Raw genomic sequence first — 23435 nt, 5'->3', positions numbered from 1 at the left:
AGATACATAGATACATAGATACATAGATAGATGATAGATAGATACATAGATACATAGATAGATGATAGATAGATAGATGATAGATAGATAGATAGATAGATAGATAGATAGATAGATAGATAGATAGATAGATAGATTTGTTTTATTGTGGATTTATGCTCTGTAAACTTCCAATGTGGCTTTTTTTTAACCTTTATTTTAGGATGGCAGGAACTTAAACTTTTTTTTTTTAAAAAAAAGCATGGTTGACAATGAAAAAAGATAGAGATGAATGGATGGATAGATAGAATTATCCACCTCCATTTTTAACAAAACTGTTTTGACAGTACCACAATATAACAGACAGTGGCGCTTTGGCAATGCAAGGCTGCCATCTAGTGGCCACGCCAAGCAAGAGTCAGAGACTTCGTAATTTCATATATATATTTTTTCTCCATGGAATTCACAATCAAGTTGTATATTTCGATTGGTCCCAAATATGTAAGATGAGCAAGACAGGAAGGGCGAGTTCTTATTTTCATCCTGAACACAGAGATGTTTTATTCTGGCAATTTTGCCAATGCTCGGCTCCATGTTCTAACCCGAAAACCGCATAAAGGTTAACAAAATTGGCACAAGTGTGGATGAGATTCCCCCCCCTAAAAAAAGGTCTAGATTGTATAGCCTATCATGAGCTTTATTTGTGAGTGGGGTGCTTTGTAAACCCCGATGTTGCGATCTGTAAATCATCTACATAGATTAGTGTAGGTTTTCTCCACTTGAGTGACTTTACGATGGGTGGACTTCAACTCCCAGAATTCCCCATCCTGCATCATGTTAGCGTTCCAAATAGCATCCAAAAGTAAATCAGAGTCCAAGGAAAAGTATTGCTCAAAGTTCCAATTTATTAGGAGAGCCATGTTGGCACGTCTGGGAAAACCCGAATCTGAAAGCTTCCCGGTTTCCCCCACCCAGTTGAAAGTTCAAGATCTTGCCCCCCACACCCACAAGTCCATCCCATGGTCCAATGTCCCCCTGCCATGCTGGCAGTTCCACCCATCCAGTTCCGGCCAGGTGCAGAGGTACAGAGACAAAGGATGACCTTGGCTTTCTAGAAAGAATGTTGTTATGGCTACGTTTCATCTAACTCTGTACAATCCCCGCTTCCCATTTTCCCACCATAGAAAATGCCTAGTAGAATAATAGAAAGTGTGGCAGGCCTAAGATCCCAAAAGACAAGATAGCTGCAGGCCTGACGCATGCTTTAAGACGGGTGGACTTCAACTCCCTACCCAAGCATGGCTATGGGATTCTGGGAGTTGAAGTCCAGCTGTCCTTTAAGTTTCTCAGGGTGAGAGAAATTGGCATGTGTCAGGCCAAACCACAGTGGTTATCCCAGAGAACATATTATTTAGCTGTTAATTTTGGAAGCTTTGCAGATGGGTTTAGGGCTGCCCCACCGCCTACCTCACATGGTTGCTATGAGAGAAATAAAGAGGAGGGGGAGGGCTATACAGGTAGTCCTTGACTTATGACTGGTCATCGACCAATTAGATCGCACAGGCTGGGCCTCCTCCGAATCCCATCCGCCAGTCAATACCGACTGGCGACCACGCGGAGGAGAGCCTTTTCTGTTGCTGCCCCGACCCTGTGGAACGAGCTCCCCATGGAGATCCGCACCCTCACCACCATCCAGACCTTCCGCGCAGCCCTCAAGATCTGGCTCTCCCAGCAGGCCTGGGGATAGGCTCCTAATTACCCGCCCGAGTGTTTGACTGTTGAATGAAAGTTGGGTTTTTATTACTTTTCTGTTGTTCACATATTGTTTCGTTTTGACCTTGCACCTCCCCTTCCTTGTGGTTGTAAGCCGCCCTGAGTCCCCTCAGGGAAAAGGGCGGCATATAAATCCCAATAAATACCTAAATACCTAAATTTAGTGACCATTCGAAGATATGACATGCCCAGAAAAACGAGACTTCAGAGTTGCAATGTGGGCTGTGTTTTTTAGGTGAGAGCAACTCATTTTCTTTCAACTCGTAAAAGGGAACAAAACACAGGTAGTCCTCGGCTTACGACCACAACGGAGCCCCAAATTCCTGTCTCTAAGCGAGATGGTTGTTGAGGGAGATTTGCCCCGTTTTACGACCTTTCCTCCGACAGTTATTGAGTGAATCGCTGCAGTCGTTAAGATAGAAACAGGGTCGTTGAGCACAGAGGGCGTCCCCGTCGAGACTGCTTGTTGGAAGGTCGTAAAAGGGGGTCGCGTGACCTCGGGACACTGTGACCGTCGTAAATACGAGTCAGTTGCCAGGTGTCTGAACTTTGATCATGTGACCACAGGGATGCTGCCACGGTCGTAAGTGTGGAAAACGGTCACTAGTCACTTTTTCCCGTGCCAGCGTAACTTTGAACCGTCACTAAATGAACTGTTGTAAGTCAAGGACTATCTATAAAGCTATTATCCTGTAGGGATTCAGAATTTTTCACTACCGGTTCTGTTGCCATGGCTTGTTGGATACTGTATTTTCTAGATTTTCTAGATATTTTCTAGGGGAAATTTACTGCAAAATCCTCCTCTTGTCCTGTTGTTGAATAATGGTGAAATCCTGGTCCGATAAGGATTGGTATTAAAAGAATATTAGCACGAGGCAAGCATCCTTTGGATAAAAGTTCAAAAATCAGGAAAAATATCCAACAACCTAGAATTAAGGAGAAATTTCCTATGCTGAAAAGTTCTTTATCTTTTATTCTCTTGCGTACAATTATAAGTATACATTAACATAGTTGCTATTCTTCTTTACATTTGTCATTCATATACATTTGTCGTTCCATTTAAAAGATTATAATATACAATTTGGGTTGCTTTATTTACCATCCCTTCCGCCTGTTATAACACCACCTTAATTTTTCCTTTCTTTTCTCCCTCCCTTCTCTCCTTTCTTCCTTCCTGCTCTCCTTCCCCTTCTTCCCTTACCTCTCCCTTATTCCTACTCTTCCTCTTCCCCTTCCTACTCTCTCTCCTCTTTCTCTTCCTTCCATCCTCCCCTCCTTACCTCTTCCTTCCTTCCCTCCTCTCCTTCCCCTTCCTTCTTCCCTTGCCTCTCCCTTATTCCTACTCTTCCTCTTCCCCTTCCTACCCTCTCTCTTTCTCTTCCTCTCTCTTCCACCCTCCTCTCCTTCCCCTTCCTTCTTCCCTTACCTCTCCCTTACTCCTACTCTTCCTCTTCCCCTTCCTACCCTCTCTCCTTCTCTTTCTCTCCCTTCCACTCTCCTCTCCTTATCTCTTCCTTCCTTCCCTCCTCTCCTTCCCCTTCCTTCTTCCCTTACCTCTCCCCTACTCCTACTTTTCCTCTTCCCCTTCCTACCCTCTCTCCTTCTCTTTCTCTCCCTTCCACTCTCCTCTCCTTATCTCTTCCTTCCCTCTTCTTCCTCTTGTTTTCTAATTAAGGAGAAATTTCCCGACAGTGAGAACAATTAACCAGTGGAACAGCTCACCACCGGAAATTATAGGTGCTCCAACACTGGACGTTTTTCAAGAAGAGATTGGGCAGCTATTTATCTGGGATGGTCGAGGGTTTCTTGCTTGAGCAGGGGGTTGGACTAGAAGGCCTCCAAGTTCCCTTCCAGCTCTGTTATTCTGTGATCCCTTTTGATCGGAGAAGGATCTGAAGCCAGCTCTGTTGAGGACGTCAATATTCAGGCCAGCTTCAGGGGGGAAAAAAGAACAATCATTGAAATATGCTAAGCCCATTGGAGGCTAAAAGGCCCGACAAGCTTAAACCTCATTTTAATGAGGTCGGCTTGGATCCTGCTTTATGTTCCCGACCAAAAAAGAAAGGAAAAGCAGTATTATTTCATTGGCAATTAAGAACTTGGCTCCCTAAATAGTCTCCGATGTAATTTCCCTCCCACCCCACTGTTTGTGGTCCTCCCCGCTGTTTCTATGCAACTCTGATCTTAGCACAGCATTAATTAGCATGAATCCTATGCTTAAAAAAAAAAACACCAATGAGCTCCAATTGTGATGGATTAAGCCTGAAACCCCCCCCCCCCCACTCACCCTCTGTTTTCCTGGGGTCTACCCTCGTTTCTCCCCCCACCCCTAGGTTTTAGGCAGTGGGTCAGATTAAATCCATGTGTGATGGGTTGCCTAACGCAGATGTCCCCAACCTTTCGGACCACTCAATTCATCATGTTAAATCCCACGGACCACTAATATGATCTGCCTAATGACTAGCTGGGTGGTCACGTGACTGGGTGGGCAGTTCTAAGTTGCTTCTCACCTTGATTAGTTTCCACCCATTGCTTCTTGTTCTACCCTCAGGTGCCTTGGAGAATAGCTTGACTCCCTCTTCTTTGTGGCAACCCCTGAGGTATTGGAAGACTGCTATCATGTCTCCCTTAGTCCTTCTTTTCATTAAACTAGACATACCCAGTTCCTGCAACCGTTCATCATATGTTTTAGTCTCCAGTCCCCTAATTATCTTTGTTGCTCTTCTCTGCACTCTTTCTAAAGTCTCTACATCGTGGCGACCAAAACTGGATGCAGGATTCCAAGTGTGGCCTTACCAAGGCTTTATAAAGTGGTATTAACCCTTCGTGTGATCTTGATTCTATCCATTTATAATTCTAGTCTCCATTCTATGAATCTTAGCCCTTGCCTATTTGGGGCTTTCCCTATTATATTCCAACCATCGATAAAATTTATCCCAGATCTTATAATATTCCGATTCATCTTTATTCTTCAATTATCAAGGCCTTATAAAGTGGTATTAACCCTTCACGTAATCTTGATTCTCTCCCTCTGTTGATGCAGCCTAGAACCGTGTTGGCCTTTTTGGCAGCTGCTGCCCACGGCTGGCTCCTATTTAAGTGGTTGTCCACTAGGACTCCAAAATCCCTCTCACAGATAATTTATACATTTTATAAAAATTTATACATTTTCCAATCCATTTGCTCATTTTATACTTAATGTTAACTACCTCCGTGGCATTCTGAGGATCCGGTGGCAGGACAAGGTGCCAGGCACAGAAGTTCCTCTCCAGAGCAGGCCTGCCATCCATTCACACCCTGCCGATGAATGCCCAGACACGCTGGGCAGGCCGTGTTGCCAGGATGCCAAGACCACCGTATCCCCAAACTGCTCCTCTATGGTAGCTCACGTCTTAAGGAAAGCGGTCGCACGGGGGACAAAGGAAGGCGATGCAAAGACACGTTGAAAGCCTCCTTCAAGTCCCTGGATATCGACACTTCCTCCCGGGAAACCCTGGCACAAGGCCCATCGACATGGCACACGCTGGTCCACCAAGGCTGTCAGACATCCGAGGACAGAAGGGCAACCGTAGCACGAGAGAAGCCAGCACTCCGCAAAGCCAGAGTTGCAAATGCTGCCACAGTGGTGCCCGCACAGCTCTGCCCGACATGGGGCAGAACATTTAGTGCCTATCGAGGCCTTACCAGCCCCCTGCGGACACACCGTGGGCAGCCCACCCCCTGTTAAGCGTCAAGGTCCTCTTCGAACACAACGAACGGACATCGTTGTCGTGAGCTTTCTTGCCCCCGTTGTTCAGCGAATCACCGCAGCTGTTAAGCTGGTAACCCAGTTGTTAAGCGAATCTGACTCCCCCCGTTGACTTTGCTTGGAGAAGTGGCAAGGTCTGCTTGGACAGAGGGTCAGACTAGAAGACCTCCCAGGTCCTTTCCAACTCTGTTATTCTCCTACTCAAGGGTGGGCTGCCCTCCTTTGGCTGCTGAGCTGCTCGCTTTCCCACTGCTTAGGCCACTAACGAAGCAATCAGGGATTTCAAGTAGCCACCCAGGCTTGTCCAAGTACCCATCCTGGCTTGTCACACTCCGAGATTGGGCACTTGGCAAGAGCGTTGGCAAACCCACAGCTGGCAAGCTGCGTTACATTGGAGCCAAAAACACCCCGAGAGGGAGGCTCGTTGGAGGCCAACCGATGGGAAAACACGGAAGGGATTTTGAACCCAGCCCAGTTGGGGTTGATCCAGAATTTGTACAACCGCTTGTAGAACGAACAAAAATCTCTCCCTCATTAGCTTCGGCGAAGCCTGAGATCACAACACACATATTTTCGGGTTGTCCCTCCCTGCCAAAGAAGGCTTATAAATTGGGCAGATTGATCCTTCATTTCCATAAATCCCTTTCGGTGCGCCATGAAGCTTTCCGTTCGATGCTCCCAGCCACAGGTCATCATCCCTGCTTTTGGATGGACTGATTCTCTGTTGCCGCTGCGGCCCTATGGAATGAGTTGCCCCCGGAGATCCGGGCCCTGCCCACTCTCATGGCCTTTCGCAAAGCCATTCAAACCTGGCTTTTCCAGCAGACCTGGAGCTGTTGACCCCTTGATGGTGGCCCAGCCCCGTCCGATTGGGTGTCTGTTGTGTTCCTTTTTAACTTGTTGTGCCCCATGTTTTAATAATTCTTTTTAATTCTTTTTTTCATTTCTCTAAGCCACCCGGAATTCTCCAGGATTGGGCAGCATAGAAATTCAATAAATGAAATGAAATGAAATGAAAGTGTCCAGCTGGACCAAGAAACCTGAAGGCCAGAGAAAGAAGAAAGTCCTTGGGACTTGTGTCGCAGCTCTTCCAACGGGGACTGAATCGGTGGTCCATCATCTGAACAGCCTAGAGGCCAGAAGGGAGAGAGTATCTCTCTACACACAGAGAGATCTGCTGCCGTGTGCTACTACACGCCCATTAACGACCTACACGGATGTCCACACGCAGCCCCAAAGTGGGTCAAATAGAGAGTGGAGGAGAAGAACTTCGGATCTTAGGGGGGTCCACATCCTGAAAGTTCTACCTCGTCTTCTACTCATCTTGTATGGGGAGAGAAATTAAATGGGTTTGCAAGATAGTTAATGCTTGGATCGGAAGCCAGTTAGACATCCCACCATGGCACCGGAAGGTTAAAAGAAATCACCTGGGAAGGAGACCGTGGCAAACTGCTTCCAGATATATTTGCTCGGAAAACCAAGCGAGGTTAATCAGGTTTTTGGTAGGCCAGGCACTTAGCAATCCAGGCCAGGGGCCTCCCAGTCTTGGCAACTTGAAGACTTGTGGACTTCAACTCCCAGAATTCCTCAGCCAGCAAAGCTGAATTTTGATTATTTGATCGAGCGGATCCTGCAACAGTCGTAAGAGTGAGAAAAGCGGTCATAAGTTACTTTTTTCAGCACCGTAATTTGGGGCGGTCACTAAGCGAACTGTTGTAAGTCGAGGACTGCTTGTAAAGCGCTGAATCTTGCCCCCTGCAGAAGAGTATTATTCCTTTGAAACCTCCTTGTTAGTAAAAGAAGCGTTAAAAACCCCGCATCCCGGTGCTGCGCAGGGTAAGCGCTTAATTCCTGTCTCCGGATTAGCATATCTGCCAGATGGAGACTCTCGGAGGAACCTTGCAAGAGGCATCTGTGGGCCGCCTGATGGGAACGCCCTGAAATTTCACACATCAGATGTGTGGTCCCGACGTGTGCGCACCCTCCCTTTCTCACTTTCTCCTTTGCTCAGATGCTACAAACCTTCGAAATGAGAATAAATAATTGCCGCTAACAGAGACCGCAGAACTGGCATCTTGAGCGTTGGCACAGGGCAGGAAAAATGGAGAGAGAGGAGAAAGAAGAGAGAGAAGAGAAAGAAAAGGGGAAGAAGGGAGACAGGAGAAAGAAGAGAAGAGAAAGGAGAGAGAGAGGAAGAGAGAGGAGAAAGGAGAGAGAAGAAAGACGAGAGAGGAGACAGAAGAGAGACAGGAGAAAGAAGAGAGAGAGGAAGAGAAAGGAGAGAGAGGAGAGAGGAACAAAAGAGGAAGAAAGGAAAGAAAAAGAAAGAAGAGAGGAAGAGACAGGAGAAAAAAGAAAGGAGAGAAGAGAAAGGAAGAAGAAGAGAGAGAGGATGAGAAAGAAGAGAGAGAAACAAAAGAGGAAGGAAGGAAAGAAAAAAGAAAGAATGAAGAGAGGAGAAAGAAGAGAGGAGAAAGAAGAGAGGAGAAGGGAGAGACAAGAGAGACAAGAAAGAAGAGACAAGAGAAAGAAGAGACAGGAGAAAAAAGAAAGGAGAAAGGAGAGGAGAAAGGAAAAAGAAGAGAGAGAGGAAGGGAGAGGAGAAAAGAGAGAGAGGAGAGAGGAACAAAAGAGGAAGGAAGGGGGGAAAAGAAAAAAAGAAAAAGAAAGAGAGAGAGGAGAGGAGCAAGAAAGAAGAGAGACAAGAAAGAAGAGAGAGAGGATAGAGGAATGAGAAAAGAAAGAAAGAAGAGGGAAGAGAAGGAAGAGGGAAGAGAGGAGCAAGAAAGGAAAAAGAAGAGAGGCAAGAAAGAAAGAGAGGAGAGAGGAACAAGAAGAGAGAGAAAGGAGCAAGGAGAGCGAGAGAGGAGAGTGGTGAGTCAGGAAAGCAAGATGGGCTACGCGAGGAAATCCTTCTATACCAGAGGTTCCCAACCCCCAGTCCGCGGACCCGTCCTGTGCTGCGGCACACCAGACCCAAGGCTGCGCAAACAAGCCAAGCCCCACCTACAGTGTGCAGGCGGCAGCACGCAAAACCACAACCCCCTCCGGTCCCCGGAAAACCTTTCTCCACACAACCGGTTCCTGGTGCCGTGTGCTCTACACAATAGCCAGCAATACATCTGCATCGCTCTACCTCAGGGGTCCCTAACCCCCCCCCCCCCCAGTCCGTGGTCTGCTACCAGCATGCCAGAGACCAGGCGAAGTCCCATCTGCGGGATACAGGCAGCAGGCAGAACCACGACCACTCGGGTCCATGGGAAAACCTCTCTTCACGGAACCTTGTCCCCCCAAAGTTTGGGAGCAGTTGCTCAACCCCAGTGTTTCTCAACCTTGGCGACTTGAAGTCCCGTGGACTTCAACTCCCAGAATTCCCCAGCCAACTGTGCTGGCTGGGGGATTCTGGGAGTTGAAGTCCACAGAACGTCAAGTCGCCAAGGTTGGGAAACACTCCTCTACCAGATAGACCAGTGATGGCAAACCTTGTTTGCCTTGGGTGCCAAAAGCATTGTTTAATGTCGTCGTCACCTCCCCCGCGCTGTGCCTCCTGCACATCCCCTCTGACGCTCACAGCCGCTGCCCCGCGCATGCGCACACGGCTTTCTCGGAACCTGGGGAGGGCGAAAACTGCCTCCTCCCACCCCAGAGACCCTCTGGAGGCTGGAAATGGCCCGTTTTCCGACTTCCAGTAGGCCTGTTTTCCGCCCTCCCCAGGCTCCAGACACTTTCTAGGAGGCTGGGGAGGGCGAAAAACAGCTCAATACGCAAACCGGAAGTTTGGGAATGGACTCCCAGGTTGCCCGTTGGGCCGTTTTTCTCCCTCCGAAGGCTTCAGGGAAGCCTCCGGAGAGCAAAAAATAGCCGAAAATCAGCTGGCCAGTGCACACATGCGCACTGCAGCTGACACGGCAATGCCTCACGTGCCCTCAGAAATGGCTCATGCGTGCCATTATGTTGCGGGGATAGACTGTTTGTGGCATGGCGACGGCGCGAGCTTAAATCTGATTGGAGTTTCACGCAAATTTGCGTCTCAGACAGCCTTTGTCCAATAAAGAGCCAAGGTGGCGCAGTGGTTAAATGCAGCACTGCAGGCTACTGCTAGATCAGCAGTTCAGCGGTTCAAATCCCACCAGCTCAGGGTTGACTCAGCCTTCCATCCTTCCGAGGTGGGTGAAATGAGGACCCAGATTGTTGGGGGCAATAGGCTGACTCTCTGTAAACCGCTTAGAGAGGGCTGAAAGCCCAATGAAGCGGTATATAAGTCCACTGCTATTGCTATTGCTATTTGTCCAATAAATCCCCGCTCGCAGTCCATTTAGCCACTTCCTCTCCAGTTTTGCATTTCAGCCGTCGATCCTTTCCCTTCCTTCAGTCCCATTTACCGGGAACGGGATTAGCCATCAGACGGGGTCAGTTCCTGCAGGCCCGTGGCGAGTCTTTGGGCTTCGAGCCGACCCCACATTTGGCTACCCTTCAGCTGCTTTGAGGCTGTCGATGCCAGGTTTTCCAGCTGGCACAGCTTAGAAGTTGTGGTCCCTGCAGTGTTGATTAGATGGTAACTCGTCTACAATTTACGGTGTGAGGAATGCGGCATCCACCGGGTACGACAAACAGGCGGACGTCTAGCTGAGCGCATCCGTAAACACCAACTAGCAGTCAGATGAAAACTCCTTAATGGAAGGACAGACAGACAGACAGACACAATCACAGTTTCACTAGGGAAATTTTGAGCCTCTTAGACCAGAGTTGGAAGGGACCTTGGAGGTCTTCTAGTCCAACCCTCTGCTCAGGCAGGAGACCCTGTGTCGTTTCAGACAAATGGCAAGCCAGTCTCTTTTTAAAAACCTCCAGTGTTGGAGCGCTCACAACTTCTGCAGGCAAGTCGTTCCACTGATTGATTGTTCTCACTGTCGGGAAATTTCTCCTAGGTTGGTTTTCTCTCCAGTTAGTTTCCACCCGTTACTTTTTGTCCTGCCTTCAGGTGCTTTGGAGAATCAGACCAAGCCAAGTCCCCAAAACTACGTAGAGAATTCCTGGAAGCCTGGCACTCAGAGAAATCAGCCATCAACAGGCACAGAGATCCACAATGTCTACATACCATTCAGAAGAGGCAACTCAAAAAGCTAAATGATCAACAGTCAATGGCAAATAAGCACCAAGATTAATACTAGACAACAGCCAAGTAGCAAACGACACCCCAATCAAGGAACTACCAACTCAGACAAACAAGCAAACAGTAATCCATACCTGACTCAAGGGACCTCTAAAAACACTCCCACTAACACCGGCAGGGTGTACTACTTGTACATAAACAAAGAGCAAACCCCACTCCCTTCTAGCTCTGATGATGTTACCTAGTTGGGTCATGAAACATCTGCAAGAAAACAGCCAAGCTCAGAGAGCACCCAGGAATCCACAGTTCTTCTCATCTTCCTCTTCCGTTCCCTTCTGCCTTCTCCTTCATCTCCACTTAAAAACCCCACTCCCATTTAGCACTGATGATGTTACCTAGTTTGGTCATGAAACATCTGCAAGAAAACCACAAAGCTCAGAGAGCACCAAGGACTCCACAATTCTCCTCCTCCTCTTGCCACTCCTCTTCCTTTTCTTCTTCCTCCTTGTCCCCTTCTCCCTTCTCCTCCACTCCCCAAATCCCATTTCCTTCTAGTGCTGATAATGTTACCTAGTTGGGTCATGAAATATCTGCAAGAAAACCACGAAGCTCAGAGAGCACCAAGGACTCCACAGTTCTCCTCCTCCTCTTGCCACTCCTCTTCCTTTTCTTCTTCCTCCTTGTCCCCTTCTCCCTTCTCCTCCACTCCCCAAATCCCATTTCCTTCTAGTGCTGATAATGTTACCTAGTTGGGTCATGAAATATCTGCAAGAAAACCACCAAGCTCAGAGAGCACCAAGGACCTCACAGTTCTCTTCCTCTTCCCTTTTCCTCCTCCTCCTCATTTGCCATCATTCCTTCTCCTTCCTTCTTCCTTTTCTTCTTCTCTTTCTCCTCCTCCACACCACAAACCCCACTCCCTTCTAACACTGAAGATGTTCCCCCATCGGATCATGAAACGTCTTCAAGAAAGCAACCAAATTCAGAGAGAACCAAGGACCCCACACTCCTCCTCATCCTCCTCTTTCCACAAATCCCCCTTTCTTCCAGCACTGATGATGTTACCTTGCTAGGTCATGAAAGGTCTGCAAGAAAACTATCACACTCAGACAGTACAAAGGACCTCATATTCTTCCTCCTCCTCTCCTTCTTCTCCACTTCCCACATCCCCTCCCTTCTAGCACTGATGATGCTACCTCATTGGGTGATGAAACGTCTGCAAGAAAACTACCAAGCCCACAGAGTACCAAGGACGCTATACTTCCACCCTGGACTACAAATACATTCTCTTCCTGTCGGCCACAATAAAAGTCTTGTACAAAGTTAGCCACTGCAAGTGGCCCATGCTTAGCAGATTAGAGCAGACGTAGACAATCGCGTTTGGCGGTTGTTCCAGCATCCGGCCCTCGGGTACAACTCCCGAACGATCCCCGTTCTCTGCGGAGGCCTAAGTCCCTCGTTCCCAGCGGGGGAAGCGAAAACTGCGTTACGTTTTTTTTCTGCTGACTGGCACGCAAAAGTGCTGACTTCTCTCTTTCCCCGCAGACTCGGTGTTAATATTCTCCCTCCCTCCCCTCTCTCTCTCTCTTTTTTTTTTTTGCAGGGAGCGAAAATCACTTAATATCCTTTATAAATCCGGCAACCGACTTGGACAATTTCTGCCTTTTTTTTTTTTAAAGCAAATTGCAGTGGGGGGGCCCTCCCCGATTCCGACGCAGTATCCGAGCCTTAATAAGGGGTGTTTAAATAGGGTGGATTAGCACTGTTCCTGATATGTGAACAAGCCCTCCCCTCCCCTGCCGTGATTTGCACATTGCAAAATCAATTTGAACACAAGCCCCCCCCCCTCCCCAAATTGAATTTGGGGTTTTGTGCGGGGGGGGGGGGAATTGCACTTATCGGCGTGAACCATTAAATTTGCTGTTTAATATGTACTTTCCAGCTCAGTTAGTTCGAATCTCATTGCCCTTTATCTATATAAATTTAATTAGGCCCGATATCATCGGTATATTATAGAACTAATTAAAGATTTAGATAAGTGCGGAAGGGGCTGCTTTAATGCCCTATAATAAAGTTCCATGGGGGGGGGAAGGGGGAAAAAAGAACAGGGCCTGGAGGTTTTAGTGTTGAATTACTTATGGGGGGGGACCCCCGTTTTAAAAGCAACGTCGTGGGAGGGCTCCCCACCCGCACCCCGCCTTTCCTATAATTAACCCACAGACAGTATCATTAGCAGCGTGCTTTTGGTAGGCAAAATTGTAGGAAAAGTTTCCTTTCCCAAGACAGACAGGGTAGACGATTAGTGTCTCAGGAAGCGACAATTTTGCCGACGTCTAGTGTCTGAGGATGCGACAATTTTGCCGACGTGTAGTGTCTGACGATGCGACAATTTTGCCGACGTCTAGTGTCTGAGGATGCGACAATTTTGCCGACGTCTAGTGTCTGAGGATGCGACAATTTTGCCGATGTCTAGTGTCTCAGGATGCGACAATTTTGCCAACGTCTAGTGTGTCAGGATGCAACAATTTTGCCGATGTCTAGTGTCTGAGGATGCGACAATTTTGCCGACGTCTAGTGTCTGAGGATGCGACAATTTTGCCGACGTCTAGTGTCTGAGGATGCAACAATTTTGCCGATGTCTAGTGTCTCAGGATGTGACAATTTTGTCGACGTCTAGTGTCTCAGGATGCGACAATTTTGCCGACGTCTAGTGTCTCAGGATGTGACAATTTTGTCGACGTCTAGTGTCTCAGGATGCGACAATTTTGTTGACGTCTAGTGTCTCAGGATGCGACAATTTTGCCGACGTCTAGTGTCTCAGGATGTGACAATTTTGCCGACGTCTAGTGTCTCAGGATGTGACAATTTTGCCGACGTCTAGTGTCTCAGGATGCGACAATTTTGCCGACGTCTAGTGTCTCAGGATGTGACAATTTTGTCGACGTCTAGTGTCTCAGGATGCGACAATTTTGCCAATGTCTAGTGTCTCAGGATGTGACAATTTTGCCGACGTCTAGTGTCTCAGGATGTGACAATTTTGTCGACGTCTAGTGTCTCAGGTTGCGACAATTTTGCCGACGTGTAGTGTCTCAGGTTGCGACAATTTTGCCGACGTCTACTGTCTCAGGATGCGACAATTTTGCCGACGTCTACTGTCTCAGGATGCGACAATTTTGCCGACGTCTACTGTCTCAGGATGCGACAATTTTGCCGACGTTGGCGGTTCTGTCATGATAGTCTCTTTAGTCATGCAAGTTGTTGTTTTTGTTCGTTGTTTAACGACCCCATAATCCCTTGCGGGTGGAGTCTGAGTGTCTGAATGGAGTTGAGTGTTTACTGGCTGGATACCCTTCGTGTTGCCAGTACGGAGTTTTTCGCGGGACATATAGTCTCATTGTGCCCAGAGAGAGAAAAATCAGCCTCTACCTAGGATCAAACTCATAGTCCCCCGATTGTCAGGCGAGTGTTTCGTGACCCGTCAAAACCGCGCTCGACTAAGCCGCGTCCGATTAAACCGCGTCGCTGATGTCATCCACAACAGCCAGCGCGGAGAAAGAAGGGCGCTTTAAGTAGCGCTTTGAAAGCAAGCCGATTCAACTTAAGGTAAGGGTTAGGTTTAGGGTTAGGTTTAGGATTAGGTTCAGGGTTAGGTTAAGGGTTAGGGTTAGGTTTAGGATTAGGTTCAGGGTTAGGTTAAGGGTTAGGGTTAGGTTTAGGATTAGGTTTAGGGGGGTTAGGTTTAGGTTTAGGGGTTAATTTTAGGTTTATCATTTACAGCGTGCTTCTGTCTCCGCGCTGTTGTCGCCCTCTTGATGACATCAGCTACGCGGTTTCGTCGAGAGCGGTTTCGTTGAATGCGGTTTTGTGGTGGAACCAAGTGTTCCACCCTCTAGGCCACCATGCAGATCGTACATGCGGTCATGCAGGTTCTCCAGCTGAAAGGGAACTGAAGGCTCAATTTTGTGATTGGGCCTTTTGTGAGTTTGGCTTGGTTTCCCATTAGTGGGATATACAGGCAGGCATAGAATCCTAGGGCTGTAAGGGACCCTTGGAGGTCTTCTAGTCCAGCCCCTATCCAAACCAGGTGTCCTTATAACCTCTCGGTCAAATGGTTGCCCAATTTTTCCCGTGCTGAAAAAGCCACAATTTCTGGAGGCAGGCAGTTCCACTGGTTAATTGTTCTCTGGAAAGTTCTCCTTAGTTCTAACTTGCTTCTCTCTGTGCTTAGGTTAAACCAAGTTCCCCCAAACAGACCATGGTTTTTAAAAATGACAATTGTTTTTAAAGTATCAGTCAAACAAAAGAAAAAAAAGATCCTTCTCCTTCTTCTCCTCCTTCTCAGGCCTTTGAATGGCCCATTGACAAAGGTGGGGGCTATTAAAAGCGAGCCTGTTTCCTGCCTAAAAAACACGTTTCTCCATTTCTGATCCAGGGAAAATATAATATTCTGCCTTTTTCAATATTTCCCAGGATATTTCATTTTTCTAGGAGTGGGTGGTGGGTGCTAACTTCCTACAGTTGAGAAAGGAGTCAAGTTGAGTTGCATTCCAAGTCCTCTGGAAGGCCTCCACTCCCAGCAGAGATGGACCACAAGGTCCTAAACGTTGATTCTTGCCCTCCGAAAGTCCTCCCTAGCCTTCTTCTTTGAGAAGCATCGCGAGAGGTGATGCTACCATTCTGGATGCCGACTTCCCCTATTTTACACAACACAGACCCACAACCTTGGACCAGAACCTTATAGTTTATTTAATGCAAAAGCGAGCAAAGGTTTATATCCCCCCTCCCTCCTTCCCACGGAAGGCTCTGTGGGGAGAAATGATCAAGCTGGTGTGTCGTTCCCCCCCCCCGGAAACCCCCCTGAGATATTATAAAAATAATAATAACCTCATTTGGCGAGTCGGGTCGCAATGAAACAATTCTCCCTTGAGTGCCATCAGGACGTGTCTCCATTTAAATGCTAATTTTCACCTCTAACCCAGGACCCCTCCAAACAAAACAAGGGCTAGCGAAGGTGATTTTCTCGACTTAATCGTGATCAGCCTCCCATCTCTAGGGAGGGGGGGAAAAATAGATTTGATAATTTAGAGAATTCCTTAATCCCCAAACCTTAACAGGATTCCTCTCGGTAAGTAATTCACCACCTATGACCTATGGTTTTTTTTCTCTCTCTCTCTTCTATTTATTGCTTCCCTTTTCTGCCCGTCCTTCTGTCTGTCTTTTCTTCCTTGCAGTTAAGTTACCTGCGTAAATCTGGACTTTCCTTTTTTTTTTTAAACAGAAGAAACATCCGTTTTCAAATAAATCTAATTTGAAAAGAAAACAATCTTTTTCAATAGGATTAAAGGGTGTCTGACAGCCAGCCAGCCAGCCAGCCAGCCAGGAAATGATCTTAACCATTTTTAAAAGGAAAAGAAAAATAAAAGAAGAAAGATTTGGAAGGGATTGGCAATGTTATTTTTGGCATGCACTCCGTCTATGATTATCCCATTAAAATCTGCGGCTAAAATCATGCATTTGCTCTAACCTGATCTTCCAAGATCGTCTCTTTCCCCCTCCAAAAAAAATAAATGATTGTTTTACATTTGTGGCGGATTCAAGAAGCCAATAAGCATTGCACATATTTATTCATTTGTTTTCCACTCAAAAATATAATTTTTCTGGTTAAGGGGTTCCAAATCACTGTTAACTTTCAGAGTTAATCATTTATTTAACAAGCTTATATAGCCATCCATCTAACACATTGTTTCTCAACCTTGGCAACTTGAAGATGTCCGGACTTCAATTCCCAGAATTCCCCAGCCAGCGAATGCTGGCTGGGGAATTCTGGGAATTGAAGTCCGGACATCTTCAAGTTGCCAAGGTTGAGAAACACTGATCTAACAGAAGGAATTCTGTGTGGTGAATAAGAATCAAAACCATAAGGCACCAAGACAGGCTCAAAGAATCAATCAGAATAGAGCTGGAAGGGACCTTGGAGGTCTTCTAGTCCAACCCCCTGCTCAAGCAGGAGAACCTATACTATTTCGGGTAAGTGACTGTCTAATCTCTTCTTTAAAACCTCCAGTGTTGGAGCACCCATAATTTCTGGTGGCAAGCTGTCCCACTGGTTAATTGTCCTCCCTGTTAGGAAGTTTCTCCTAAATTCCAGGTGGCTTCTCTCCTTGATTAGTTTCCATCCATTGTTTCTTTTTCTTGCTTTCTGGTGCTTTAGAAAACAAAATGAGACTGTCCAGACTCTTCTTTAAAAAACCTCCAACGATGAAGCACCCACGACTTCTGGTGGCAGGCTGTTCCACTGGTGAATTCTTCTCACAGTCAAGAAATTTCCCCTTAATTCTAGGTTGGTCCTCTCCTTGGTTCGTTTCCATCCATTGTTTCTTTTTTCTTGCTTTCTGGTGCTTTCAATCAATCAATCAATCAATCAGAATAGAGCTGGAAGGGACCTTGGAGGTCTTCTAGTCCAACCCCCTGCTCAAACAGAAGACCTTATACCATTTCAGAAAAGTCCACGGTCCAGTCTCTTCTTAACAACCTCCAGTGATGGGACACCCACAACTTCTGGTGGCAAGCTGTTCCACTGGTTAATTGTCCTCCCTGTTAGGAAGTTTTTCCTTAATTTCAGCTTGCTTCTCTCCTTGATGAGTTTCCACCCATTGTTTCTTGTCCTGCCCTCGGGTGCTTTGGAGAATAAGTTGACCCCCCTCTTCTTTGACGCAGCCCCTCAAATACTGGAATGCTGCTATCATGTCCCCCCTTAGTCCTTCTTTTCTCTAGATCAGTGTTTCTCAACCTTGTCAACTTGAAGATGTCTGGACTTCAACTCCCAGAATTCCCCAGCCAGCATTCGCTGGCTGGGGAATTCTGGGAGTTGAAGTCCAGACATCTTCAAGTTGACAAGGTTGAGAAACACTGCTCTAGATTAGCCAAACCCAAATCCCGCAGCCGTTCTTCATATATTTTTGCCTCCAGGCCTTTCATCATCCTTGTTGCTCTTCTCTGCACTTGTTCCAAAGTCTCAACATCTTTTTTCTAATACGGCGACCCAAACTGGATGCCGCATTCCAGGTGTGGCCTCACTACGGCTTCATAAGGCTTTATGTTGGCATCCCAAGAATTTTATGCATTGTTAATTGTGGGTCAGAGCTAGTGGTGGGCTTCAAAAAAAATTTGGAATCTCTTCTGTAGGTGTGGCCTGCTTTCCGGGTCCCCTGGTGGAACCTCTTCTAAACGGTTCAGTAGATTTGACGAACCGGTTCTACCGAATAGGTGCGAACTGGTAGGAACCCACCTCTGGTCAGAGCCATGGCGCCCCCTAGTGAACAGTAGCAATAACTACTGTGATACAACTAGGACCGAATCACGTACAGGTAATCCTCAACTTACGACCCACAACTGAGCCCCAAATGTATGTTGCTAAGTGAGAAATTTCTTAAGTGGGTTTGGCCCCGTTTTGACGAATTTTCTTGCCACGTGTGGTAAGTGAATCACTGCAGTCGTTAACTGAGTAACACCCTTGTTAAGTGAATCTGGCTTCCCCCCCTTGCCTTTGCTGGTCAGATCACAAAAGGAGACCGCTCCGGGACACTGCAAACGGTCATAAGGATGAAACCAGTTGCCAAGCATCTGACTGCAACGGTCATCCGGGTGGGAAACGTATGTTGTATGTTTGTATGTTTATTTCATTTGTATGTCGCCCTTTTCCCCCGAAGGGGACTCAGGGCGGCTCACAACTCAAACAAGGGAAGGGGGATACAAACAATTTAACAACAACACAAAACAATACATAATTTAAAAAGCGCAACAATCATACCATTTGAGATAGGGGCAACGGTCCTTTAGCCCCAGGCCTGTCGGAACAGCCAGGTTTTAAGGGCTTTGCGGAAGGCCTGGAGGGTGGTGAGGGTTCGAATCTCCACGGGGAGCTCGTTCCAGAGGGCCGGAGCAGCCACAGAGAAGGCTCTCCTCTGGGTAGTCGCCAGTCGGCATTGGCCGGCAGATGGAATTCGGAGGAGGCCTAATCTGTGGGATCTAATCGGTCTAGTGAAGGTGATTGGCAGCAGGCGGTCTCTCAAGTACCCAGGTCCAATACCATGAAGGGCTTTATAAGTGATGACTAGCACCTTGAAGCGTATCCGGAGACCAATAGGCAGCCAGTGCAGTTCACGGAGGATAGGTGTTACGTGGGTGAACCGAGGTGCACCCACGATCGCTCGCGCGGCTGCATTCTGGACAAGCTGAAGTCGCCGAATGCTCTTCAAGGGCTGCCCCATGTAGAGTCACAGATTCTACGGTCATAAGTCACTCTTTCCAAATTCGAATGGTCACTAAATGGACTGTCGTAAGTCGAGGACTTACCTGTAGGGTCCTGCCAGTTTCAATGGAGCGTGGACAGCAGGAAATGGAGGCCAGCTTGGTAAGAATGATCCTCGGCATTGAATCAAGCTGCATTTCCGCAGCTTGATTCAATTCTATCAGACTCTTCCCCCTCCCAAAAACCAGACGGAGTATTTTTTGACCGCCGTAGGCAAAACCTGTGAAAGACAGTGGGGCTACATGGAGGATTTGACTAACTCGTCCATATTTCATTATTTGATAACATCAGGAGTAGTAGCCGCATCGAATTGCTTTGGCAAAAGAAAACAGGAAGGCCTCTTGATCAATATTTATTAATCCATTTCCCCAACAAGGGAGAGAAACACACCCAGCCAAGCGCTTCGTCAAAACTAATCATTTCCCAAACATGGGCCGACGGGCTAAAGGCGTAGAACAGGCCGAGCAGAGGGAGTTTTTAATTGCGGGCGGCTTCTTCCTTCCTTGGATAATAGATAGTTTATTTGGTCGCCACAACGTAGAAAAGATGTGGAGACTCTACAAAGAGTTCAGAGAAGAGCAACAAAGAGGATTAGGGGACTGGAGACTAAAACATATGAAGAACGGTTGCAGGAACTGGGTATGGCTAGTTTAAGAGAAAGAAGGACTAGGGGAGACATGATAGCATCTTCCAATATCTCAGGGTTTGCCCCAAAGAAGAGGGAGTCAAGCTATTTTCCAAGGCACCTGAGGGTAGAACAAGAAGCAATGGGTGGAAACTAATGAAGGAGAGAAGCAACTTAGAACCGAGGAGGAATTTCCCGACAGTTAGAACAATTAATCAGTGGGACAGAAGTTGCCTCCACAAGTTGTGAATGCCCCAACACTGGAAGTCTTTAAGAAGATGTGGGATAGCCATTTGTCTGAAACGGTATAAGGTTTCCTGCCTAAGCAGGGGGTTGGACTAGAAGACCTCCAAGGTCCCTTCCAACTCTGCTATTGTATTGTATTGTATTAATTTAATGAAAAACCATCTGATCTTCCCAGGACTGATAGCAACTGTGTCCTGGAGGGAGGGAGGGTGACCTCTGGGCATGGAAGAGGGCCAGGCAGCTTGACCCAAAGCAGGGAGGTCCAGTTCTTTTGGATCTCAGACTCTGTCAGCCAAGGACAATCTGTGGACTTGAGAAAACTCTCTTCTCCTTCCATGGTCAGCCTTGGCTGCAGGAAGTGAGCAGAAATGCTTTGGACAGAAGGCTGCTACTTGTCCATCCCAACCTATTCGCTCTCATCCCAACCCAAATCGTCCCATCCCAATTCATTCCATCCCATCCTGTCCCATCCCAATGCATCCCAACCCAACTCATCCCAACCCAACCGTCCCATCCCAATTCATTTCATCCCATCCTGTCCTATCCCAATGCAACCCAACCCAACCGTCCCATCCCAATTCATTTCATCGCATCCCAATGCGTCTAATTCCAACCCATCTCATCCCATCTCAATGCATCCCAACCAAGCAATCCCAAGATATCCTATCCCATCCGAACCCAACCCATTCCATCCCAACTTAACCCATCCCAACCAAACTCAATTCATCCCATCCCAATGTATCTATTTCCAACCCATCCCATCCCAATGCATCCCATCCCAACCAACCAATCCCAAACATATCCTATCCCAACCCATCCTATCCCAATGCATCACTCTCCAACCCATCCCAAGCCATCCTAACCAAACTCAATGCATCCCATCCCAATGCATCTAATTCCAACCCATCCCATCTCAATGCATCCCATCCCAACCAATCAATCCCAACATATCCTATCCCATCACAACCCAATGCATCACAACCAAAGCCTCCCAACTTAACCCATCCTAACCAAACTCAATGCATCCCATCTCAATGCATCCAATCCCAACCAATCAATCCCAACATATCTTATCCCATCACAACCCATTCCATCCAAATAATGCACAACTTAACCCATCCCAACCCAACTTAACCAAACTCATCGCATCCCGATGCATCTCAACCCATCCCAACTTAGCTCAACCCATCCCCACCCATTCCAATGCATCCCATCCCGATCCAGCCTAAACCATCCCAACCAAACCCGTCTCATCCCTTCCGAATGCCTCCCAACCCAAGCCCTGGTTTGGAGACTTTTCTGCCCACCTTCATCTCTTTCTTTTCCCTCCACTTCATGAACCTGAGAGACCGCCTGCTGCCAATTACCTCCCAAAGACCCATTAGATCGCACAGGGCAGGCCTCCTCCGGGTTCCGTCTACCAGCCAATGCCATCTGGCTACTACCCGGGGGAGGGCCTTCTCTGTGGCAGCGCCGGCCCTTTGGAACGAACTCCCTGCCGAGATTCAGACCCTCACCTCTCTCCAGGCCTTCCGAAAAGCCGTTAAAACCTGGCTGTGTCGGCAGGCCTGGGGTTGATGAGTTCCCTTCCCCTCTCGATTGTGTGTCTGTTGGTTACTTTTAAATGCTTGTATTTGTAGTCCTTGTGTTTCCCTTCCCCTCTTGGGTTTGTGAGCCGCCCTGAGTCCCGCTGGGAATAGGGGGGCATATAAATAAAACGAAACCTGAAACCTGAAACCAAAGCACCTTCTGAACCTTTCTAGGCTGAAGACCTCCTGCTCAAGGGGAGGGACATCCAAAGAGTTACCTCCTTCCGTAATGGCGCCTTACAGAACACCTCGGGGGCGGGGCGGAGTTAAAAAAAACCTGAAAAGAAGTAGCAAAAGAAATGATGATGATGATGATGATGATTGATGATGATTGATGATGATGATTGATGATGATGATATGATGATAATGATGATGATGATTGATGATGATGATTGATGATGATGATTGATGATGATGATGATTGATGATGATTGATGATGATGATGGATGATGATGGATGATGATGATGATTGATGATGATTGATGATGATTGATGATGATGATTGATGATTGATGATGTTGATGATTGATGATTGATGATTGATGATGATGATTGATGATGATTGATGATTGATGATGATTGATGATGATGATGATTGATGATGATGATTGATGATGATGATTGATGATGATGATATGATGATGATGATGATAATGATGATGATGATGATGATTGATGATGATTGATGATGATGATATGATGATGATGATAATGATGATAATGATGACGATGATGATGATGATGATGACGATGATGATGATAATGATGATGATGATAATGATGACGATGATGATGATAATGATGATGACGATGATGATAATGATGATGATGATAATGATGACGATAATGATGACGATGATGATGATAATGATGATGATGATAATGATGACGATGATGATGATGATGATGATGATAATGATGATAATGATGATAATGATGATGATGATGATGCAGCAGCAAATCCTGTTCTTTGCCTTGCAGGCAGTATTACGAGATGCTCTACAACACGGCAGACGAGCTGCTCAACCTGGTGGTGGACCAGGGCGTGAAGTACACGGAGCTGGAGTACATCCACGCCCTGAGCTTACTCCACCGCAGCCAGACCGGCGTGGGGGACCAAACCACGCAAAACATGAGGTTGCAGCGCCTGAAAGAGATCATCTGTGAGCAGGCCGCCATCAAGCAAGCCACCAAGGACAAGAAAATCACCACCGTGTAGCTTCCTCTGCTAGCGGCAGCCCGGCTCCTTCACAGCCCGTAGAAGGGGAATGTCTCTCTCTCTCTCTAGGGCAGTGTTTCTCAACCTTGGCAACTTGAAGATGTCCGGACTTCAACTCCCAGAATCCCCCAGCCAGCATTTGCTGGCTGGGGAATTCTGGGAGTTGAAGTCCGGACATCTTCAAGTTGCCAAGGTTGAGAAACACTGCTCTAGGGGGCAGCGTTTGGGTCTTCCGGCCTTTTCTCTGGGGTGGTGGACGGGGCAGGACGAGTTGGGAGATCTCCTCCGTGGGATCCTTAACTCCGTGGCACCTCAACCGGGGGATTGGTTGCAATTTAGGGGGAGTTGGTTCTCTAGGGGGCATAAGGGTGAGGAAGAGGAAGGGGAGGGTTCTCTCACGGATCCAGAAGGATCCGAATTGGAGAAAACCCGAGGAACCATTTCTAACCAAACTGAAAAAGGGGAGAGGAACCCTAAAAGGCCAAATTCTGGCTGGCTCATCGTTATTCCAAGACACAGCTAGAGTGATGTGAAGGGCATTTAGCACCGGGCCATGTGTATGAATGGGTGTTCTTTTCACAGTTTCATTTACTTTCAATATTTAATCACAATTATCTTCCCGTAGGACTCTGCTTCATTTAATCACTCAATGGTGTTTAGGTTATATACCGTATTTTTCAGAGTATAAGACACACTTTTCCCTCTCCCCTAAAAGGGGGGGGGAAATTCGGCCTTGCACACCGAATGTAGCTCCGCCCACCTACCGCCCCCCCCCCCACCCTTTGGCCTCTGCCTCCCACCAATTTGCCTCCTTGCAGCAAACAGCAAAC

At 47.2% G+C, this 23435-nt stretch overlaps 1 protein-coding gene across 1 annotated transcript in view; it reads left to right on the top strand.

Annotated features, from left to right (window-relative positions):
* Window positions 1–22706, top strand: part of EXOC4 (exocyst complex component 4) — a gene marked incomplete in the record, with an annotated part of 301972 nt that extends 279266 nt beyond the window's left edge. Inside the window, 1 exon segment of the mRNA XM_087722678.1 lies at window positions 22368–22706. Within this exon segment, the coding sequence (XP_087578804.1) occupies window positions 22368–22605 (238 nt within the window).
* Window positions 22707–23435: the final 729 nt, after the last annotated feature.

The sequence above is a fragment of the Thamnophis sirtalis genome, unplaced genomic scaffold (assembly GCF_051295495.1).
Source record: "Thamnophis sirtalis isolate CommonGarterSnake01/CBP01778 unplaced genomic scaffold, rThaSir2_p1.2 scaffold_9, whole genome shotgun sequence".
NCBI classification, from domain to species: Eukaryota; Metazoa; Chordata; class Lepidosauria; order Squamata; family Natricidae; genus Thamnophis; species Thamnophis sirtalis.
This window is presented reverse-complemented; position numbering and strand designations above follow the sequence as displayed.